The sequence below is a fragment of the Suncus etruscus genome, chromosome 19 (assembly GCF_024139225.1).
Source record: "Suncus etruscus isolate mSunEtr1 chromosome 19, mSunEtr1.pri.cur, whole genome shotgun sequence".
NCBI lineage: Eukaryota > Metazoa > Chordata > Mammalia > Eulipotyphla > Soricidae > Suncus > Suncus etruscus.
The window spans coordinates 44,728,694-44,747,120 of NC_064866.1; the positions used below are offsets into that span (position 1 = coordinate 44,728,694).

Sequence of the window (18,427 nt, forward strand, 5' to 3'; positions counted from 1 at the left end):
AGGGAGATTATTGAGAGAGAGGACTGTTGTGCAGTTGGGTTGTGTAGGGTGGTTTTTGTTACAATTGGGGGTTTGCTCAATCTCTGAACAGGTCATTTAGGATTGGTTTTGTTTGCACAAATAGTTCAAGCTCATTCTTGTTTGAGAATGTTTTTAGTCTATCCTCCCATATGAATGATAGTTTTGCTGGGTATTGGACCCTAGGTTGGAAGTTTCTTTCATTCAGTCGTTTAAATATGTCATTCCACTGTCGTCTTGCTTGAATTATTTCGAATGGGAGATCTGGTTTGATTCTTATGTCCCTACCTTTGTACTTGCGATTTTTTCTCTCTTACTGCTTTAAGGAGTTCCTCTTTCTCTTTATTTTTTGCCATTTGGATTACTATATGTCTTGGAGTTGGTTTATTAGGGTCTATTTTATTAGGGACTCTTTTCACTTCCTAGATTGGCATTGAAGTTTCTTTCCAGAGGGTGGGGAAGTTCTCTGCTATTATCTCTCTGACTACTTGTTCTTCCCCTTTCCCTATTTCCTCTCCTTCTGTATGGATGAAATCCATAGATTTCTTATACTCGGTAGCTAAGGTTTCTTTCATTTCTTTTATTAATTCTTGCATTTCCTTCCTCATTGCTGCTTTTAGGTCACCTTCCCATGGATCTGTGCGTTTTGGCGGACTTGGAAACTTGATAGGGTCTGTCTCTGTATTTTCAGATGTTAGGGTTCTCTTTGATTTACCCATATTTCTTTGCGTTTATTGGTATGCTTTGGAGTACACCCATGTGGAAGGGTCCCAGGGGAATGCACTCTTTCTGGGCACTGGCACGGGGGGGGGGGTCATGGATGCGGGGATCCCTATGCTCCAGGTGGAGCGGCCTCTGGGCGCTGCACTCACTTTAGGGAGAAGCACACAGACTAGGGGGCACAGAGGTCTCTGAATGCCCACCTTTTTTTTTTTTTCCAATTTTATGGGCTCTTGATTATTTAAGAAATTTTGGTGTTAGGCCTGAGCTGGCTATATCTATAAGTTGTGTTAAGCTATATTCGCGCGAACTCGATAGCGTTCACGTGGTTCGCATGGGCGGCGTGTTTGGATGGGGTCTCCCTAGCTGGGGAGGGCTGAAGGAAGTCGCCGGGGGCGGAGCCAAGCTGCTCGCGCGGGCGGCGTGTTTGGACGGGGTCTCCCTAGCTGGGGAGGGCTGAAGGAAGTCGCCGGGGGCAGAACCAAGCTGCTCGCAGGGGCGGCGTGTTTGGAGAGCGTTTCCCTACCTGAAGAATACTGAAGGAAGTCGCCAGGAGCAGAGCCAAGCTGCTTGCGCGGGCAGCGTGTTTGGACCTCCACCTCCCTTTTATTTAGCAAAGTTCTCTTTCATCAATGTTGATTATTCCAAGAAATTGGAAAACTTTTATACCTGACATGCTTGCTTTATACTTTGACCTGTTACACCTCGGTCAATTTTTCAACTGCAACTTATGGATAGATCTTCTTTTTCATCTATGTGTGTGTGACTGTGAGTGTATATGTGGTGGCCACCCTGTGCCTGTTTAATGTCCATCAGTGTTGTATGTAGTGTCTACATTGTAGATAGCTCTTTCTCCTGGTGTACATATAGCCCTTTTCTATTGGTTGTTTTTTGTTTGTTTTTGGGTCACATCTGGTGGTGCTCAGGGGTTACTTCTGGTTCTGTGCTCAGAAATCGCTACTGGAAGTCATGGGGGACCATATGAGATGCCAGGATTTGAATCACCATCCATCCTGGATAGCTGCATGCAAGGCAAATGCCCTACCACTGTGCTACCACTCTGGCCCCAAGGGATACTGTTGAAGAAGAGAGGTGTCCAAACATTGTACACTTAAACTCAATCATGAATAACTTTGTAATTCATGGTGATTAAATAAATAAAAATATCATGTGGTGTCAAAGATTGAACCTGAGATTCACATATGCAATATATGCACTCTGACCTTTTGGGCCATTTTCCATACTGTTTTCCCTGATTCAGTGATATCAAGGACAAATGCATGAGACTTGATGATACAGTGCATGCTTCACATGTGGGAATCCTGGTCCCTGGCATCACAAAATATACAATATTAAGTTCATAGTTTTTTCATTTGTGACATGGGTCTCAGTGAAATGCTAGTTTATTTAATTTTTATTACTATTTGGTTCTGGGAGTAGGGATTTGCACCAAACCCAACAGCTCTGGACTGCTCCTGACTTTGTGCTCAGGGATCACTCCCAGCAGTGCTTGGGACCCATGTGGTATTGGAAATAAAACTGAGTCAGCTGCATGCAAGGAAAGTCTGATAATCCCGGGAATAGCTCTTTGACCCCTCAATGACTATTGATAATCAACATTACTTTGATCCCTCTTGCTTCTCCAAAGGTACTCCTTCCTTTAATTGTAAAACTTAAAAAGTTTATCTTTAGTTTCCCCCCCCCCCTCTTATTTGCCCTTGGGTCCTCTCCAGTGGCAGATTTACCCTTTCTGATCCACTAGGAAATACTTTTGTCAAGTTCCCCTGGGACTTTTGCTGTTTCTGCGAACAATTTGTCTAATTTTACTCTGCTTAGTAACTGACCATTGACTACTGGATACAGATGATCCCTTCCGCTGGTAATATTTGCTTTACTCGGCTTTCAGAACGCATTCTCCAGATTTTCCCCTTTGTTTTTCTTCTTTCCAGTTGTGCTTACAAAGAAAAACAGGTCATGGTGGAAGAAGCCATTTGACTTCTCAAGTATGGGAACCAGGCACAAGGCAAGAGAAATGTGGCCCCTTTCACACACACACACACACACACACACACACACACACACACACACACACACACACACACACACACACACACACAATCTAAAGGACTTAATGATTGGGATAATGAAAGGGTCCCTAGGCCTTTCATTAGCATAGCACGTAGGAAAACTTTTATACCTGACCACCAGGGGGCACTCGTTCCCAAACTTTTAATTTGTTATTTATTTTTTTGCTTTTGGATCATACTGGGCAATCTTCAAGGGGGTACAACTGCTTGATTCTCAGGGATCATCGGTGCTGGGGATCAAATCCAGCAGTTTCTCCATGGTCCTTCTCAGGTTTTTTTTTTTTTTTTTTAATGGGGAGGCCACAGCCAGCGGTTCTCAGAACTTAATCCTGGTTCTATGCTCAGGCATCACTCCTGGCCTGGTTTGGGGGACCATATGGAATGCTGGAGATTGAACCTGGTCGGGTGCATGCAAGGAAATTGCCATTCCTTCTATATTATCACTCAGGCCTACAGAGTATTATTTATTTACTTGGGAAATGGGCTTAGAACCACAACTGGCGATGGTGAGGGCTTATTTCTGGCCCTGTGTCAAGAGAGCTCAATTCCTGGTAGTGCTCAGAGAACCACATATGTGGGGCCAGAGAGATAGTACAGCAGGAGGTATTGCTCTTTAGACAGTACATTTTGCTGTTTTATCTTTGGGCTAACACCCTCTGCCTATGGGGAAGTGGTAGAGTGGAAGAATACTTTACAGTGGCTTTACTGGATGCTTGGGACCACCTTGGTCCTAGGCCCAGGGGGCTTCGGTTCTCACATTCTTTGATTCTCACAGCGTGTGTTCGTGTGTGGGGTGTCAGGGATGGAGCCCAGATCTCCTACATAGAAGGCATGTACTTTACTGCTGAGTCACATCCCAAACATACCCCCCCCCCGTTTTTTTGGGTCACACCAGGCAGCACTCAGGGGTTCCTCCTGGCTCTACACTCATAAATCGCTCCCAGCAGACTCGGGGGACCACATGGGATGCCGGGATTTGAACCACCATCCTTCTGCATGCAAGACAAATGCTCTACCTCCATGTTATCTCCTGGTCCCTCATCCCACACCCTTAACCACTCTTGCTCTTGATAGGAAGAACGACTCCTCACTAGCCTACTACACAAAAGCATTAGCAAATGAGAACAACAAAGTATAATTTTCAGGGTCTGAAAAAATGCCTCAAAGGGTTGGAGCTCATGCTTTGCTTGCAGGAGCCCCAGATCACTCCTCAGCACTACCTGAGCAGTGGGGCCTGAGCTAGGCAGTACATTGAGTAGGATGCTTGTCTTGCACGTGGTTGATCTGGGTTTGATCCCCAATATGCCATCTGGTTCCTAATCTTTGAGCTGAGAGCCAGGAGTTATTACTGACTTGTCCACATATAACCCAAAAATAAATTAAGTAAATAAGTGAATAAATTAAGTATTTGGGATTTAGACTATACTCAGTGGTGTACTACTCCTGGCTCAGTGCTGGAGGTCAGGACTATGTGCAAGTAGAATGCTCTTTCCTAATGTTTTAATTTTAGTTAGTTGTTCTTTTGGGCCACACTTGAGGCTTACTCCTGGGTCTGCACTCAGGGGTGCAGGGGATTGAACCTGAGTAGATGTCATGCAAGGCGAACACCCTATCCACTGTACTATTGCTCCAGCCCATAATATTTTTATTTTAGACATTTTAATGTACAACACAGTTTGGTGCTATGAAGTGAACCCAGGACCTCCCACATTTACGACAAATGCTATACTACTGAGTCACATCCTCAGTACATACTTTTCAATACACACCCTTAGTACGTACCCTCAGTACATACTTTGCATGAGTGTGAAATAAAGTAGATTGGAGAAATGACAGGGGCAGTAGGAACCTCCCCCTAGCCCCCCACCATGCAAATGTCACCAAATGCAAATTTTGGTGGAGAAGCACACTGTGTTCCTATGTCTGTGCTCAGGGGTCTGGCTTTAGGGAACCAAATGCCTTTATGCCATGCCGAGGATAGAACTCAGGTTAGCCACAGGCAAGATAAATGAATGCCTTACGAGCTCTGCTATCTCTCCAACTCCATGTCATATTATTGAATGGGACATTACAGTGTCACACCATGATGGTGAGTGCCAGACACTGGGGAACAGGGAGAGGGGATTTCACCAGAAGTGAAGATGAAGAGGCCTGAGCGAGGTCAGCAGTACTGGTTAGATCACAGAGAACACTCGGGTAAAAAAGAGCTATAGGGCCGGAGCAATAAAATAGCAATAGTACAACAGCATGCTTGTCTTGTATACAGCTGACCTCTATTCTATCCCTGGTACCCCATATGGATCCCCAAACTCACCAAGAGTGATCCCTGAGTGCACAGGTAGGAGTAAACTCTGAGCACTGCTATATGTGGTCTAAAAAACAAACAAGGGCTGGAAAGATAGCACAGCGGTAGGGCGTTTGTCTTGCAAGCAGTTGATCCAGGAGAAACGGTGGTTCGAATCCTGGCATCCCATACAGTCCCCCATGCCTGCCAGGAGTGATTTTTGAGCACAGAGCCAGTAACCCCTGAGTGCCACTGGGTATGACCCACAAACAAAAATAATACAAAACAAAAAAAGTAAAAACAAACAAAATATCCCAAACAAAAAGGGGAGCCACAGAAGATACTGGAACACAGAGAGAAAAGCTTTCCAAGGACTGTATTAAGGGCGATATCCTGAAATTTTTCCTCTGGAAGTCAAAGGTCTTTGGTGGTAGTTAGGCCCATTAGATTCTGTGTCTCACAAAGAATGAACTTGGAGGCTGGAAGGACATGGGATTAGCAAGCAATATCTCTGTTATCATCCAGTCTTTCTTAATCCTTGGGGCTCAGGAAGGTGAAATTCTTCCTGTGGTTCCCTCCTGTCCAGGTTGAGTTAGACCCTCTTGCAACATCGTCCTATTAGCTGATTAACAAATGCCCTCATTGAGTAAAGTGCCTTGTGGGGGGGCATGGCAGGAATTGGTTTTGAGTTAGACCTGCCTCACAGGGAGTTATGACCGAGTTAAAATCCAGACTCTAGGAACTGCTCTAGGCCTTTTAAGAGGTCTGTGTGATCAGAGATAAAGGACAATTCTGAGGGCCTGGGAGGTAGCTCAAGGCGTGGAGTTCATGTCTGGCATGCATGAGGCCTTAGGTTGACACCTAGCACTGCCTAGTGTAGCCAAATTGATCCCGGCATAGCTGGACCTGATTGCATTGCATTGCAAGGCCTGAGCACCAACCTGTCATAGCAACAAGGGACAAAAAATAATCCGGAGTGATCTCTAGCTCCCAAGTATAATGGTTGGGTGTGGGAGGTTGGAGAGATAGTACAGTAGATAAGGTGCTTGTCTTGCATGTGGCTAACTAGTTTTGATCCTGGTACCCCTATAGTCCCTTGAACCCCACCAGAACCAAGGAAGATGCCTGAGTGCAGAGCTAGGAGTATGCCCTGAACACTGCTGGGTGTGGCTCTGGAGGGCCCCAGCACTGCCAAGATGGCCAGGTATCCCCTGCACTGCAGGACCTAGCAGCATCACATCTTCCAACCCTTGCATTAAACTGCTGTCCTGGTTGGCCAGCAATCTGGTGGTCCCCATTATCCCTACCTGAGCACTGCTTGGAAGGCAAAAAAGAAAAAAGAATCTTCCTTTGAGTAGGTTCTTTGTATACACACATATGTAAATCTCCTTTGCTGTTTCTGGAAGATTCTCAATACATACTATCTTTATTTTGGGATACGAGTCCTCAATGACACTTGGTGGTTCAGTTCTAGGATGTCCTCTTGCACAGGATAGGGGGGAGTACCACCTGCAAGTTTCCCATGAAAACCACTCTATCTTTATTTCTTTTGGTTTTTGGACCATACTTGGCAGTGCTCAGAAATCACTCCTGCAGGCTCACGGGACCATATGGGATGCCAGGGATTGAACCCAGGTTGGTCCTGGGTCTTGGCCAAGTATAAGGAAAATGCTCTACCACTATGCTATTGTTCTGACCCTCCACTCCATCTTTCCCCACTTGAGAACTTTTTTGGGGGCTGTTGGTTTTTGGGCCACACCAGGCGATGTTCAGGGCTTACTCCTGGCTCTGTGCTTAGGGATCTCTTCTGGTGGTTCTTGGGGAACCTCATGGGATGCTGGGAATAGAACCTGAGTGTCCGTGTACAATGCAAACTCTCTACCTGCTGTTCTATCTCTCTAGCCCCTGAGAAAACTTTCTTAATCTTGATAACTCTCATGCTTCCCACCTAGGGATAGATGACAGACCCTGCGAACTGACATCTGTGCTGTATACAGGTGTCACCTCAGAGTTCCACCTCCCAGGCCCCTCTTGTTACTTCCTGGAAATAAAGGCACGTAAGCTAGAAATTATCCATGAGCACCTCTTGCTGTGCAAATGCTCGACAAATGCTTTTTTAAAAAATATTTGTGTGATAGCACAGCAGGTAGGGCATTTATCTTACATGCTGCAGACCCGGATTCAATCCCCGGCATCCCATATATTTCCTTGAGTCTGCTAGGAGTGATTCCTGAACACAGAGCCAGAAGTATCACCAGGTGTGGCCCAAAACCAAACAAACACCCCCCAAAAAACTATTGGAGGTTATTTTCAGCAGTACTCATGAGCCACTCTTAGCTCTGCTCACAAATCACTCTTGGCAATGTTTTAGAGGACCATATGGAGTGTTGGGGATCAAAAATGGCTTGGCCACATGCAAAGAAGTTACCTAAATCTCTATAATTTCTCTCCTGCCTACTTTCCTTTCTTTTTGTCTTTGGACTTTGGTGCTCAGAGCTGTTTCTTGCTCTGTGGTCAAGGATTAATCCAGGCTGGACTTAGGGAACTGTGTAAGATGCTGGGGATTGGAGCCAGGCTGGCCATGTACAGGGTAATCACTCTACTGGCCATTCTATAACTTTGTTGTCCCCTCCCCACTGCCCTTTTTATTTTATTTTTGGGCCACACCCAGCAGTGCTCAGCGGTTACTCCTGGCTCTGCACTCAGAAATCGCTTTTGGTTCTGGGGACCATATGGAATGCTGGGGATCGAACCTGCGTTCATCTTGGGTCAGCAGCATGCAAGGGTGTGCAAGCACACCCTACCACTGTGCTACCTCTCCAGCCCCCTCCACTACCCTTTTTAAATCAAAAAATATTTTTGGGCCATACCTGGAGATTATTACTTTGTATTTGATGCTGGTGATGAGGTTCATTCCCATCCACGTTCAGGGGACCATGTGGGGTGCTAGATAGAGACCAACTCTGAGTGAGCCTCATACCTGCAAAGCATGTGCTCAGCCCACCAAACTCTCTCTCTCCTACCCAACAAGATGCTTTTTGAATGTGGTGCTAGTTCAGTGGCCTCTATTCTCACCCAACTGGACCCCACTGGGAGCAGAGCTCAATGCTAGATCCTGAGCAGGGTGTCAGAGATGATCAGGTTGTGTCCCATGGGGAGCCTGTGAGCTGCAGGGAATGCAGTGTCTCCACCTGGGCAAAGGGTGATATGAGTTCTCATGGCTCTCTTGGCTCTCTCCCCTTTTCTGTTGGCTTCAGGGACATCCCCCCCCCCCAAGGAGAGTAGAGTAAATATCCATCTGAGTTCTCAGATGAGGCCCAAGACTTGCCCAGCACCACAGACCTTGAAGTCAGGCTGAGCTGGCAGAAGGTGCCACCCCTGAAGCTGTTTGCACTTGTAACTAGCTGGAAGAGACTGAGGGGCTGACATAGCCACGGGAGGTCTCAGGTCTGGGGTGACCATTCTTCCAACCACTATGCAGGAGCTTCTGTGCAAACCCTGTTTGATCAAGAGGCCTTGTGGCAATGCTGGGGTGGAAAGATGTTACACAATGCCTCTGCCTTCTTCCTTCTAGCAGCAGTCTGTGCAATCTGTGGCTTGTGTGCAGAGGTTGCGGCTTTCCGAGGTGCCTTCTCAAGTCTCCGAGTGTCCTATGGGGCTGAGTGAGTGAGGGAGCAACCCAGGTGTCAAAGCCACAAGGGGACAGGGGACAGGCACTGAAACTTATCTCCTGGGTCAGGATGCTGCTACCATGCTGGCCTGTCAGCTCTTCCATTCATATTCTCCACCCTTCACACCAGTCAGCCCAGGCCAGTCCTGCCATTTTATTTGTTTGTTTTTTGAGCCACACCCAGTGACTCTCAGGGGTTACTCCTGGCTATGCGCTCAGAAATCGCTCCTGGCTTGGGGGACCATATGGGACACATGGGATTGAACCGAGGTCTGTCCTAGGTTAGCGCGTGCAAGGCAGACACCCTATTGCTGCGCCACCACTCTGGCCCACAGTCCTGCCATTTTTCTTCCCCATGGGGGTGTGTGTGGGGGTCATTGTGTAGAATTTGAGGAAATTTCCTGGAAGCTGTGGGTAAAAGAAGAGGCAGGTGGTATGTCTGGCTAGAAATCAGGAAGGCTCTCCAGGGGATAAATAGCAGAGTTGGAAAAAAGAACCAGGACTTAGGAATGATTGGAGTGTATATGGCAGCCTGGGCCCTGGGGGACATGCAGGGGTGTGGGTGAGTGTAATGGAGAGTACTCTAGGTCAGCTGAGAAGGGAACTCAAAGGGCTTGTGGGCAGGTTTTGCATGCTTGAGACCCTGGGTTCAGACCCCAGCACTGCATGGGCCCGAGCACTGCTGTGAACAACTGGAAACACATCAGGAGTAGCCACTGGCAACAGAAGAAGGACTCAGATCTGAGTGAGTCTAGAAGCCAGCAAAGGTCGTGTCTAGAGGTGCGTGTGTAATTTCCCGAGAGAAGTGGCCATGGAGGTGGAGTAGGATCCCTGGGGAAGTGTAACTGGTGTACTTTCATCCCAGAATTTCTGCACTGGCACCCAGCTTTCACGAGGTGAATTTTGGGATTTGTCAAGGTGATAAGAACCAGCCTCCTAAGGGGAGTTTCCAAGGATGTGTGAGGGGATTGGAGAGGTAGCACAGCGGTAGGGCGTTTGCCTTGCCCACAGCAGATCCAGGACGGATGGTGGTTCGAATCCTGGCATCCCATATGGTCCCCCGATCCTGCCAGGACAGATTTCTGAGCTCAGAGCCAGAGGTAACTCCTGAGTGCCTCAGGGTGTGACCACTCCACAACAAAACAAAACAAAACCAAAGAGGTGTGAGGCCAGGAAACAAATTTGGAGGAGACAGGAAAGGGCTCAGGAGCACTGCTCAGAGAGCAACCTTCACTGGGGAAACCAGAACTGAGCTGCTTCAGGAACAGAGCTGGTCCCCAGCCTCTGTGCTGCAAATACAGGCTTGAGAGTATTTCTGAATTTCTGGGGACTGTGAGAGAAATTTGCACTGTGAGAGAAAATTGAAATTGGAGGCATCTATAATAATTCAATGCCATTGGCCAAGCAAATGGAAGCTAAGATAAATAAATAGGGCTACATTAAATTAAGAAGCATAGGGCGCTTTCCTTTGATGTGGCAACTCGGGTTCCATTCCTGGCACCCCATATGGTCTCCTGAGCACTGCTAGGAATAATTCCTGAGTGCAGAGTCAGGATCACCAGGATTGGCCTTAAAAACAAACAAACAAAAAAGAAAAAAACTTCTGAACTCAAAGGGAACAACAATAACCAAAATACAAAGATACTCCATAGACTGGGATAAAATAGTTGCTTGCTGCTCATCTAATAAAGAGCTAATAATATCTCAGATATATAGAGAACTCCATCAAAAAATGGGAGGAAGAATGAACAAATCTTCTCAAAGAAGACATACAAATGGCCAAAAGACAGATGAAAATGCTCTGCATCACTAATCACAGTAGGGAAATGCAAATCAAAACAACCATGAGATAATCACCTCACACCAGAGAGACTGGTATTCATCAAAAAGAACAAAAATATCTTTTAAGTTCGGAGTGATAGTGCAGCAGTAGGGTGTTTGCCTTGTATGTGGCTGATCCAGGATGGACCTTGGTTTGTTTCCCAGCATCCCATGTGGTCTCCCAACTCAGGAGCAACTCCATAGCCAGGAGTAACCCCTGAGCATGTCACCGGGTGTGGCCCAAAAACCAAACCAAACCAAACCAAACCAAAACACTTTTTTAAATCTGACCCACAAAATTTGTTTGGCTTAAGCGTCAAAATCATGACAATTTGTTCTTTGATGTGCTTGTATTTCCAATTTCTGACTCGTGTAAGATTTCAATAAAACTCAAAAAATGGATTCGGGGACAGGAGAGATAGCACAGAAGTAGGGCATTTGCCTTGCACACAGCAGATCCAGGATGGACGGGTGGTTCGAATCCAGGCATCTCATACAGTCCCCCGTGCCTGCCAGGAGAGATTTCTGAGTGCAGAGCCAGGAGTAATCACTGAGTGCTGCCGGGTGTGGCCCAAAAACCAAAAAAGAAGAGAAAGAAGAAGAAGAAGAAGATGATGATAATGGATTCAAAACAAAACAAATGAACAAAACCAGGGTCAGGATGTCTACAGTGGGTAATGTGCTTGCATTGCATGTAAGGCCAAAAAAAAAAAAAAGATTTTTCTATAAATTTTTTCCAAATTCCGCCAGGAGTGGTCCTCTGGGTGCAGAAACAGAAGTAAGCCTGAATATCACAGAGTGTGGCACAAAACCAAAAATCAAACAAAACCAAAAGAACCAAAAAAAAAAAAAATCAATGTTGGCATGGATTTTTTGAGTCTCTAGCCTGGCGATTAGTGTTACTCATCAAGCATCATTGAAGGCCCACTGGTTCAGGCAGTGCCAAGAACTGGGGGTGCATAGGTGGGAATCTCCCTGATTTCTGTGATGGTCCCTTTTGGAGGATAGGAGGTAAGGGCTTCCTTCCGGAGGGCTCAACTCTCTGGGGGATCCCTGGCATAACATTTCCCTGTGGACCCACAAGAGGCTGAGGCCTTGTTAGGGAGATGGAGAAACCATTTCTTCCCCTTGGCTGCGGCCCCACAAACCCTGTAAGTCTTGTGAGGCAACAGCGGGGCTGAGGCAAGCCCTGGACCACCTGCTGGCAGGCCTCCATGCATGGTCAGGAAGGTTCCTGGTTGGGTCTTTGCATCAGGTTCGAGTTGGACATAAAGGAGGGTCCCTGGACCAGGGAGAGGCATTTTGGGGACCATGGAGAACCAGAGGAATAACTCTTTCCTGGGATGGCGGTCCCTGTTGCTTTTGCTGTTGGTTCTGTCGTTCCCTCAGGCCTCTACTCAGGACTTAGGAGTCACTGAATACGAGTATCCCAGCTATGAGACACTATTCTTCAGCTATGAGGGGGTTGCTCTCCGCGCTGTGGAAGACTTCAATCAGCAGTCGTCAGAATCCAATTACTTCCGCCTCTTGGAACTGAACCAGGCGCCCAATGGAGTGAGTTGGGCTAGTGGAGGGAATGGGTGCGTTCTCCAGCCAGGCGCTATCTCTCTGTCTCTCCCTTCTCCATACTCATCTTCTTGTCATGTGGTCCCATCTCTCCCAGAGATCTGGGAGTCTGAGAACTTCCTGGTCCAAAAGCTCCTCTGAGAGGAATGGTCCCCTTCCCCACCTCCATGCTGGCTTGAGGGACCTCTGGGAGGGAATTTCAGGGACCAGAGTTGGGTCATGGGCTCTGGGAAGTCCCCTCTTTCCTCTGACCTCCTCCCTGACCCACACAGGAAAGGCTGGGAGATGCCAGCAGCCTTGCTTTCCTTCAGGAAACCACAGCTCCCCACTTTTGAGTTTGTTTTCAGTCTGCTCTCTGTACATGTGAGGAGGGCAGGAAGGCAGTGTCTGTACCCCGGAACCTCAGCATCAAGCCTTAATGCCAGCATATACTGGGCTGTTGTAACAGCTTTCTTGTGTGGAGGCAAAAGTGAGCTTCAGTGTTGTCTCCCCCTTTCTCTCCTGGCCAAAATGAGGACCCCAGCAGTCCGCAGCCCATCAGCTTCCTAATCAAGGAGACGGTGTGTTCCAAGACAGAGCAACAGCCACTGCAGCAGTGCGACTTCAAAGAGAAGGGGGTGAGGTTGAGGTTGCCGGCATCTCCCACCCTCCCAGAAAATGAATGGGAGGCTTGAGGGGGACATTCCCTTCCTAGGGGGAGGCTGGGAGGTTGGGGTCCCAGCGGGTCCACTGAACTCGGGCCTTTCATTCTTAGTCGGTGAGACAGTGTGTGGGAACAGTCACCCTGGACTCAGTCAGGGGCTCCTTCGACATCAACTGTGACAAGGTGAGTGGGTTCCTCAGGCTGATGAGGGGGTGACATGTTGAACATTTATGGATCCTGTAACTCTCTCCAGGGTACAGAAAGTCACTCTGTCCTGGGATCCCCTTGACCTGACTCATACCTGACTCTGGAGCAGCGATTTTTTTTCTTTCTCCCTCCCTCCCTCCCTCCCTCCCTCCCTCCCTCCCTCCCTCCCTCCCTCCCTCCCTCCCTCCCTCCCTCCCTCCCTCCCTCCCTTCCTTCCTTCCTTCCTTCCTTCCTTCCTTCCTTCCTTTTTTCCTTCCTTCCTTCCTTCCTTTTTTCCTTCCTTCCTTCCTTCCTTCCTTCCTTCCTTCCTTCCTTCCTTCCTTCCTTCCTTCCTTCCTTCCTTCCTTCCTTCCTTCCTTCCTTCCTTCCTTCCTTCCTTCCTTCCTTCCTTCCTTCTTTTTTTCCTCTGCCTTTCTCTACTGCCCTTTCTCTCTTTCTCCTGCTCCCTTCTTTGTCCCCTCTACTCTCTCTTCTCTTCTCACACCCTGCAGTGCACTCAAAGACCATCCAGATTTTGCATTCAGGACACCATGTGGTAGGGGACATCAAACCAGGGCCTCTTGTATGCAAAACATGTGTTTATCTCCCCTGCCTGGAGAAGTAATTTTCAGAATTTCAGAATGGGGTCCTCACCTGGAAACTTGTGAGATTGGGGGAAAGGAAATCCCCAGGTCTTCTGCCCATGTGCTGAACCTGACTTTGTTTTTTTGTTTGTATTTTTGGCCATGCCCAGCAGCACTCAGGAGTTACTCCTGGTGCTACACTCAGAAATCACTTCTGGTGGGTTCGGGGGACCATATGGGATGCCGGGAATTGAACCCAGGTCCATCCCAGGTTGGCCACTTGTAAGGCAAATGCCCTCCTACTGTGCTATCTCTCTGGCCTCCTGACCTGACTTTGGATTTGGCCCAATCTATTTGTACATTAGCAAACTCTCCGGGAGTTCTGAGAGAAGTTGATTCAGAGGGTGTCTTCTGCCCATACACCCATGGCAGTCCTCTGGGGTCAGGCTGAGTTATCCTGGGACGTCACTTGCCACCTCCAGGCCCCATTTTTTCACTTGTCTATGGAGCATGGACTCACTCCATCATTTGCTCTAGAGATCACAGCCTGAGGGAGAAGTGGACCTCGGTAGGGGGATAGCTAGGTTGGGAAGGAGTCTGGTTCATACAGAACTTCCTGTTATTGGTGTGCAGATGCAGGGAGTCCGCCTGTTTGAACGGCTAAAAAATCTCATCAGGAGAGGTGGACAGAAGATCCGTGGAATTGGTAGAAGAATCAAGGATTTTTTTCGGAATCTTTAGCCCAGAATGGAGTCAGAGGGAGGAGAACCCTAGGCTTTGCTCAAGCTTTTGGAGTCTGAAAAATAAATTCTTGTGAAAACAATCACCTTCTGGGCTTCAATTTCACTTGTCTGGCTTTTCTCACTTTTCATGACTAAGAGTATTTATTTATTTACTTATTTATTTATTGTCATACTTGGTTATGTTTAGGGATTACTCCTGGCTCTGCACTCAGGAATTACTCCTGGTGGTGCTCAGGGGACCACATGTTGTGCCAAAGATCGAACGTGGGTTAGCCTCATGCTAGGCAAACATCCTAGCCATTGTACTATTGCTTCAAATCATGATTAAATTCATGATTGTGTGTGTGTGCATGTGTGTGAAAGAGAGAGTGCGACAGAGAGAGAGAGAGAGAGAGAGAGAGAGAGAGAGAGAGAGAGAGAGAGAGAGAGAGAGAGAGAGAGAGAAGTGGGTGAGGGTAGCTGTTCTTTCCAGGAGGGCCTGGGGTGAAGCAGCAGAGTTCACGGATCTTGAGCAGCATTTCCATTGTTAGGGTCCCTCTTCATACCCTTTGTATATCTCCTGCTCTTTTCACTGGACACCTGAAGGAATTGGAGTCTACTCTGCAGAGTTGGTTGGGTGCTGCCATTGCTCCTGTTGTCACAGAGGGGACAGGTGTGGAGGGTCGGTATGTTGGAGTCAGATCCCGCCCTCCAGACTGTGGGCCGGCATGCATGATGCCCACCAAATCCCAATCTGCCTTCTGATTTGAAAATTTGTGGAGCTTACTCCTGTCTCAGTGTTGCAGGAAGTGGGCTTATTCTTGGCCTTTTTCAGTACCAGCAGTGCCAGAAATTGAGCCTTATGCTACAGCCTGCCATATTATTTTGGTTTTGGGGCCATACCCAGACATGCTCAAGGTTTTTCCCCCCTGGTTTTATGCGCAGGGATTACTCCTCGCAGGATTTGAGGGACCTTTAGGTAACAGGTTTATTTATTTTTTTATTTTGGTTTATGGGTCCCACCCAGTGGCACTCAGAAGTAACTACTGGCTCTGCACTCAGAAATTGCTCCTGGCAGGCTGGGAGACCATGTGGGATGCCAGGGATTGAATCCAGGTCTGTTTCAGGTCAGCCCCATGCAAGGCAAATGCCCTACCACTGTGCTATGGCTTCTGCTCCCAAACAGCCTTTATTTTTTGTTTTTGTTTTTGGGCCACTCCCGGTGGCGCTCAAGGGTTACTCCTGGCTCTGTGCTCAGAAATCGCTCCTGGCAGGCCAGGGGACTAATATGGAATGCTGGGGATAGAATCCGGGTCAGCCTCAGGTTGGCTGTGTGCAAGGCAAATGCCATACCCACAATGATAACGGTCCATCTCTGAGTAACAATCTTAAGTTGTGGGCTTGCATTTAGTACAACAAATTAGTATCAGTAAAAATAAGAGGGTTTGGGGGAGCTAGAGTGACAGCATATTTGGTGGGAGATACATGCCTTGCATGTGGCCAAGCAGGGTTCAATCCCTGGCATCCCATACAATAGTTTGAGTACCAACAGGAAAAATTCCCAAGTGCAGAGCCAGGAGAAACTCCTGATCACTGCTAGGTGTGTCCCTACCCCTAAAAAGTGTGGGTCCAGAGAGACAGTACAGCAGGTAAGGCTTTTGCTTTGCATGTGTCTGACCTGTGTTTGGTTTCTGGTAATCCATATGGTCCCCTGAGCCTGCCAGGAATGATCCTTGAGAGTAGAGGCAGAAGATATCAGGAGTTGTTTCAGAGGACCTTGCAGTGCTGAGGTCTTGCAGTGTTGGGGCCCAAATCCAGGCCTCCTGCATGAAAACATGTGTTCAGCCTTTTGAACTATCTCCTCAGCCTTCCTTTCATTGTTTCATGTGTCCAGGATTTTGGTTTTATTCAGATATGTTAAAAGAACATATCACAATCTTCAGGTGAAGATTGTGGAAAAGATTGTTGTTGCACCAGAAAGATAGTACAGTGTGTAAGAAAGATCTTACAAGGTCCCCAGAAATGGCCAGGAGTGTCTCTGACCACAGCAGGTATTGATTCAAAGCAAAAGTTATTAAAATTGGGACTGGAGCAGTGGCACAGTGGTGGGGCATTTGCCTTGCATGCAGCTGACTCGGGATGGACCATACCTTGATCCCCTGGCATCTCATATGGTCTCCCAAGCCAGGAGCAATTTCTGAGTACATAGCCAGGAGTAACTCCTGAGCATCACCGGGTGTGGACCCAAACCAAAAACAACCCATAAAGACAAAAACAAAAAACAACATAAAATTAATTTTGTATTAGCGGTAGGGCATTTGCCTTGCATGCTGCTGACTGGGGCGGACCCAGGTTTGATCCCCAGCATCCCATATGGTTCCCCGAGCCTGCTAGGAGAGAGTTCTGAGCATAAAGCCAGGAATAACCCCCCCAAACCAAAAACCAAATAAAAAAGAGTAAACCTTAATTGGGGGTGATGGTGGAGGTTGTTTGGGAGCAGGAATGCCAGCATACAGGGGCACAGGAGAGGGTCTCTCAGGCAGGCAGAGGAAGCAAAGGGAGAGCATTTATTATGGTTTTGGTTTTAGAGAGAAGGAATGAGCGAAGGTAAGTGTGGGCTAACAAGATTTAGAGTGGGTGAGTTGGAAGAATGTCAGGAGGCTGGTGTGTGTGCAACGGTTGCTCCTAAAGGTCTGCTGGCTGAACCTGGGGCAATTGGGACTGTGAGTTAAAGTATCACAGGCCCTGGAGGGTGTGAGTGTGGGGGAAGGGTTAGTGAGTTTGCATATGAAGGCATACTTGCAGAGAATGACTGCAATCTCCTGAAATCCATTAAACCAAGAGACAGGACAGTCGCTCCCTGTCCTGCAAGGATCCAGTAGTGAAATGGAACTTACACAAACAAGAAAATAAGACTAAAACTGGCCACGGAGATAGTATAGTAGGTAGGGTACCTGCCTTGCAATGTGATTTACCTGGGTGTGATCTTCAAGCCCAGTCAGGAATGGTCCCTGAATGCAGAGCCAGGAGTAAGCTCTGATAATTGTTGATATGACCCCTACATGGGGGGGGGGAAGTATCCCCTCTCCTCCCCTACTTTCCTCACCCTTTGTGTTGCTATTGTTGTGAAGACCAGGGGTCATACTACACCCATACCCACACATGGTTGGTTGTGATGCCTGTACATGGAGTTATGTGCTACGTATGGCATGCTGGTCTAGTGTTAGCACTTGCACACTTGGTGAAGTGCTAACTGGAGTTGCTCATTTGAATTGTGATACTTGCATATGTGCTTGTTGGGGGTTGCAGTTCTGACTGAGTTTTGAATTCTGGTGCTTTTGTAAGGCTCGGTAGTCCAGATGCTGCTCCAACACAGAGAAATGAAGAGACAGTCACTCAGGCAAAAGTTCAAGTGGGTTCTTTATTCTGGCCAGCCAGGGTCCAATGCTCGTTCAGAACTGAACAGAGGCAAAGAACCACGTGGCTTTCTTTGTTCATCCTTATATACCATTAGAAGGGGTGGGGGTAGAGGGGGTAGGGATGACTTCCTTATTAGGTTATAACATTTACTGAGACATTTTAAGGTAATATGAGTTTCTTATAAGGGCATGACATTCTAAGGTTGGTATAAACTTCCTCTTTAGGACAAAAAGGGTTAGATACAAAAAGCAGGTATAAGCATAGAAAATTACAGAATTCTGGTTATAAAACCTGACCTTCAAGTTCTATGAGCTATAGCAGTGAGGGCTGGTGTAACTAGTTGTTGACTTCCCTTTTCTTTTTTTTTTTTTTTTTTTTTTTTTTTGATTTTTGGGCCACACCCTGTGACGCTCAGGGGTTACTCCTGGCTATGCGCTCAGAAGTCGCTCCTGGCTTCTTGGGGGACCATATGGGACGCCGGGGGATCGAACCGCGGTCCGTCCTAGGCTAGCGCAGGCAAGGCAGGCACCTTACCTCCAGCGCCACCGCCCGGCCCCTTTTCAATCCCCACTTCTTGTAGTAAGGCTTCTAATCCTAGAAGCCAGTGTGATAGGGGGCTTCCATCTTTACATTTAAAATCAACTGTTGCGAGAGCCTGTTATACCTGTCTATTGATATTGCTAGCCCTGCTCCCCCAGTGGCCAGG

The 18,427-nt window shown here is 47.5% G+C and overlaps 1 protein-coding gene across 1 annotated transcript; it reads left to right on the forward strand.

The window, feature by feature from the left end:
• The first annotated feature begins 11,911 nt into the window (after nt 1-11,911).
• On the forward strand, nt 11,912-14,392 carry LOC125997455 (cathelin-like). The gene is made up of 4 exons (XM_049765882.1): nt 11,912-12,155; nt 12,677-12,783; nt 12,921-12,992; nt 14,213-14,392. The coding sequence occupies exons 1-4, from the start codon at nt 11,912-11,914 to the stop codon at nt 14,318-14,320; spliced, it is 531 nt and encodes a 176-aa protein (XP_049621839.1). The 3' UTR covers nt 14,321-14,392.
• The last annotated feature ends 4,035 nt before the right edge of the window (nt 14,393-18,427 follow it).

Bases quoted from the DNA above. Each gene is read 5' to 3' on its own strand.
- LOC125997455 (XM_049765882.1), top strand. From the start codon at position 11,912: ATGGAGAACCAGAGGAATAACTCTTTCCTGGGATGGCGGTCCCTGTTG. The intron at 12,156-12,676 runs TGAGTTGGGCTA...CTCCTGGCCAAA, and splicing joins GAACCAGGCGCCCAATGGAG to ATGAGGACCCCAGCAGTCCG. The intron at 12,784-12,920 runs GTGAGGTTGAGG...TTTCATTCTTAG, and splicing joins GCGACTTCAAAGAGAAGGGG to TCGGTGAGACAGTGTGTGGG.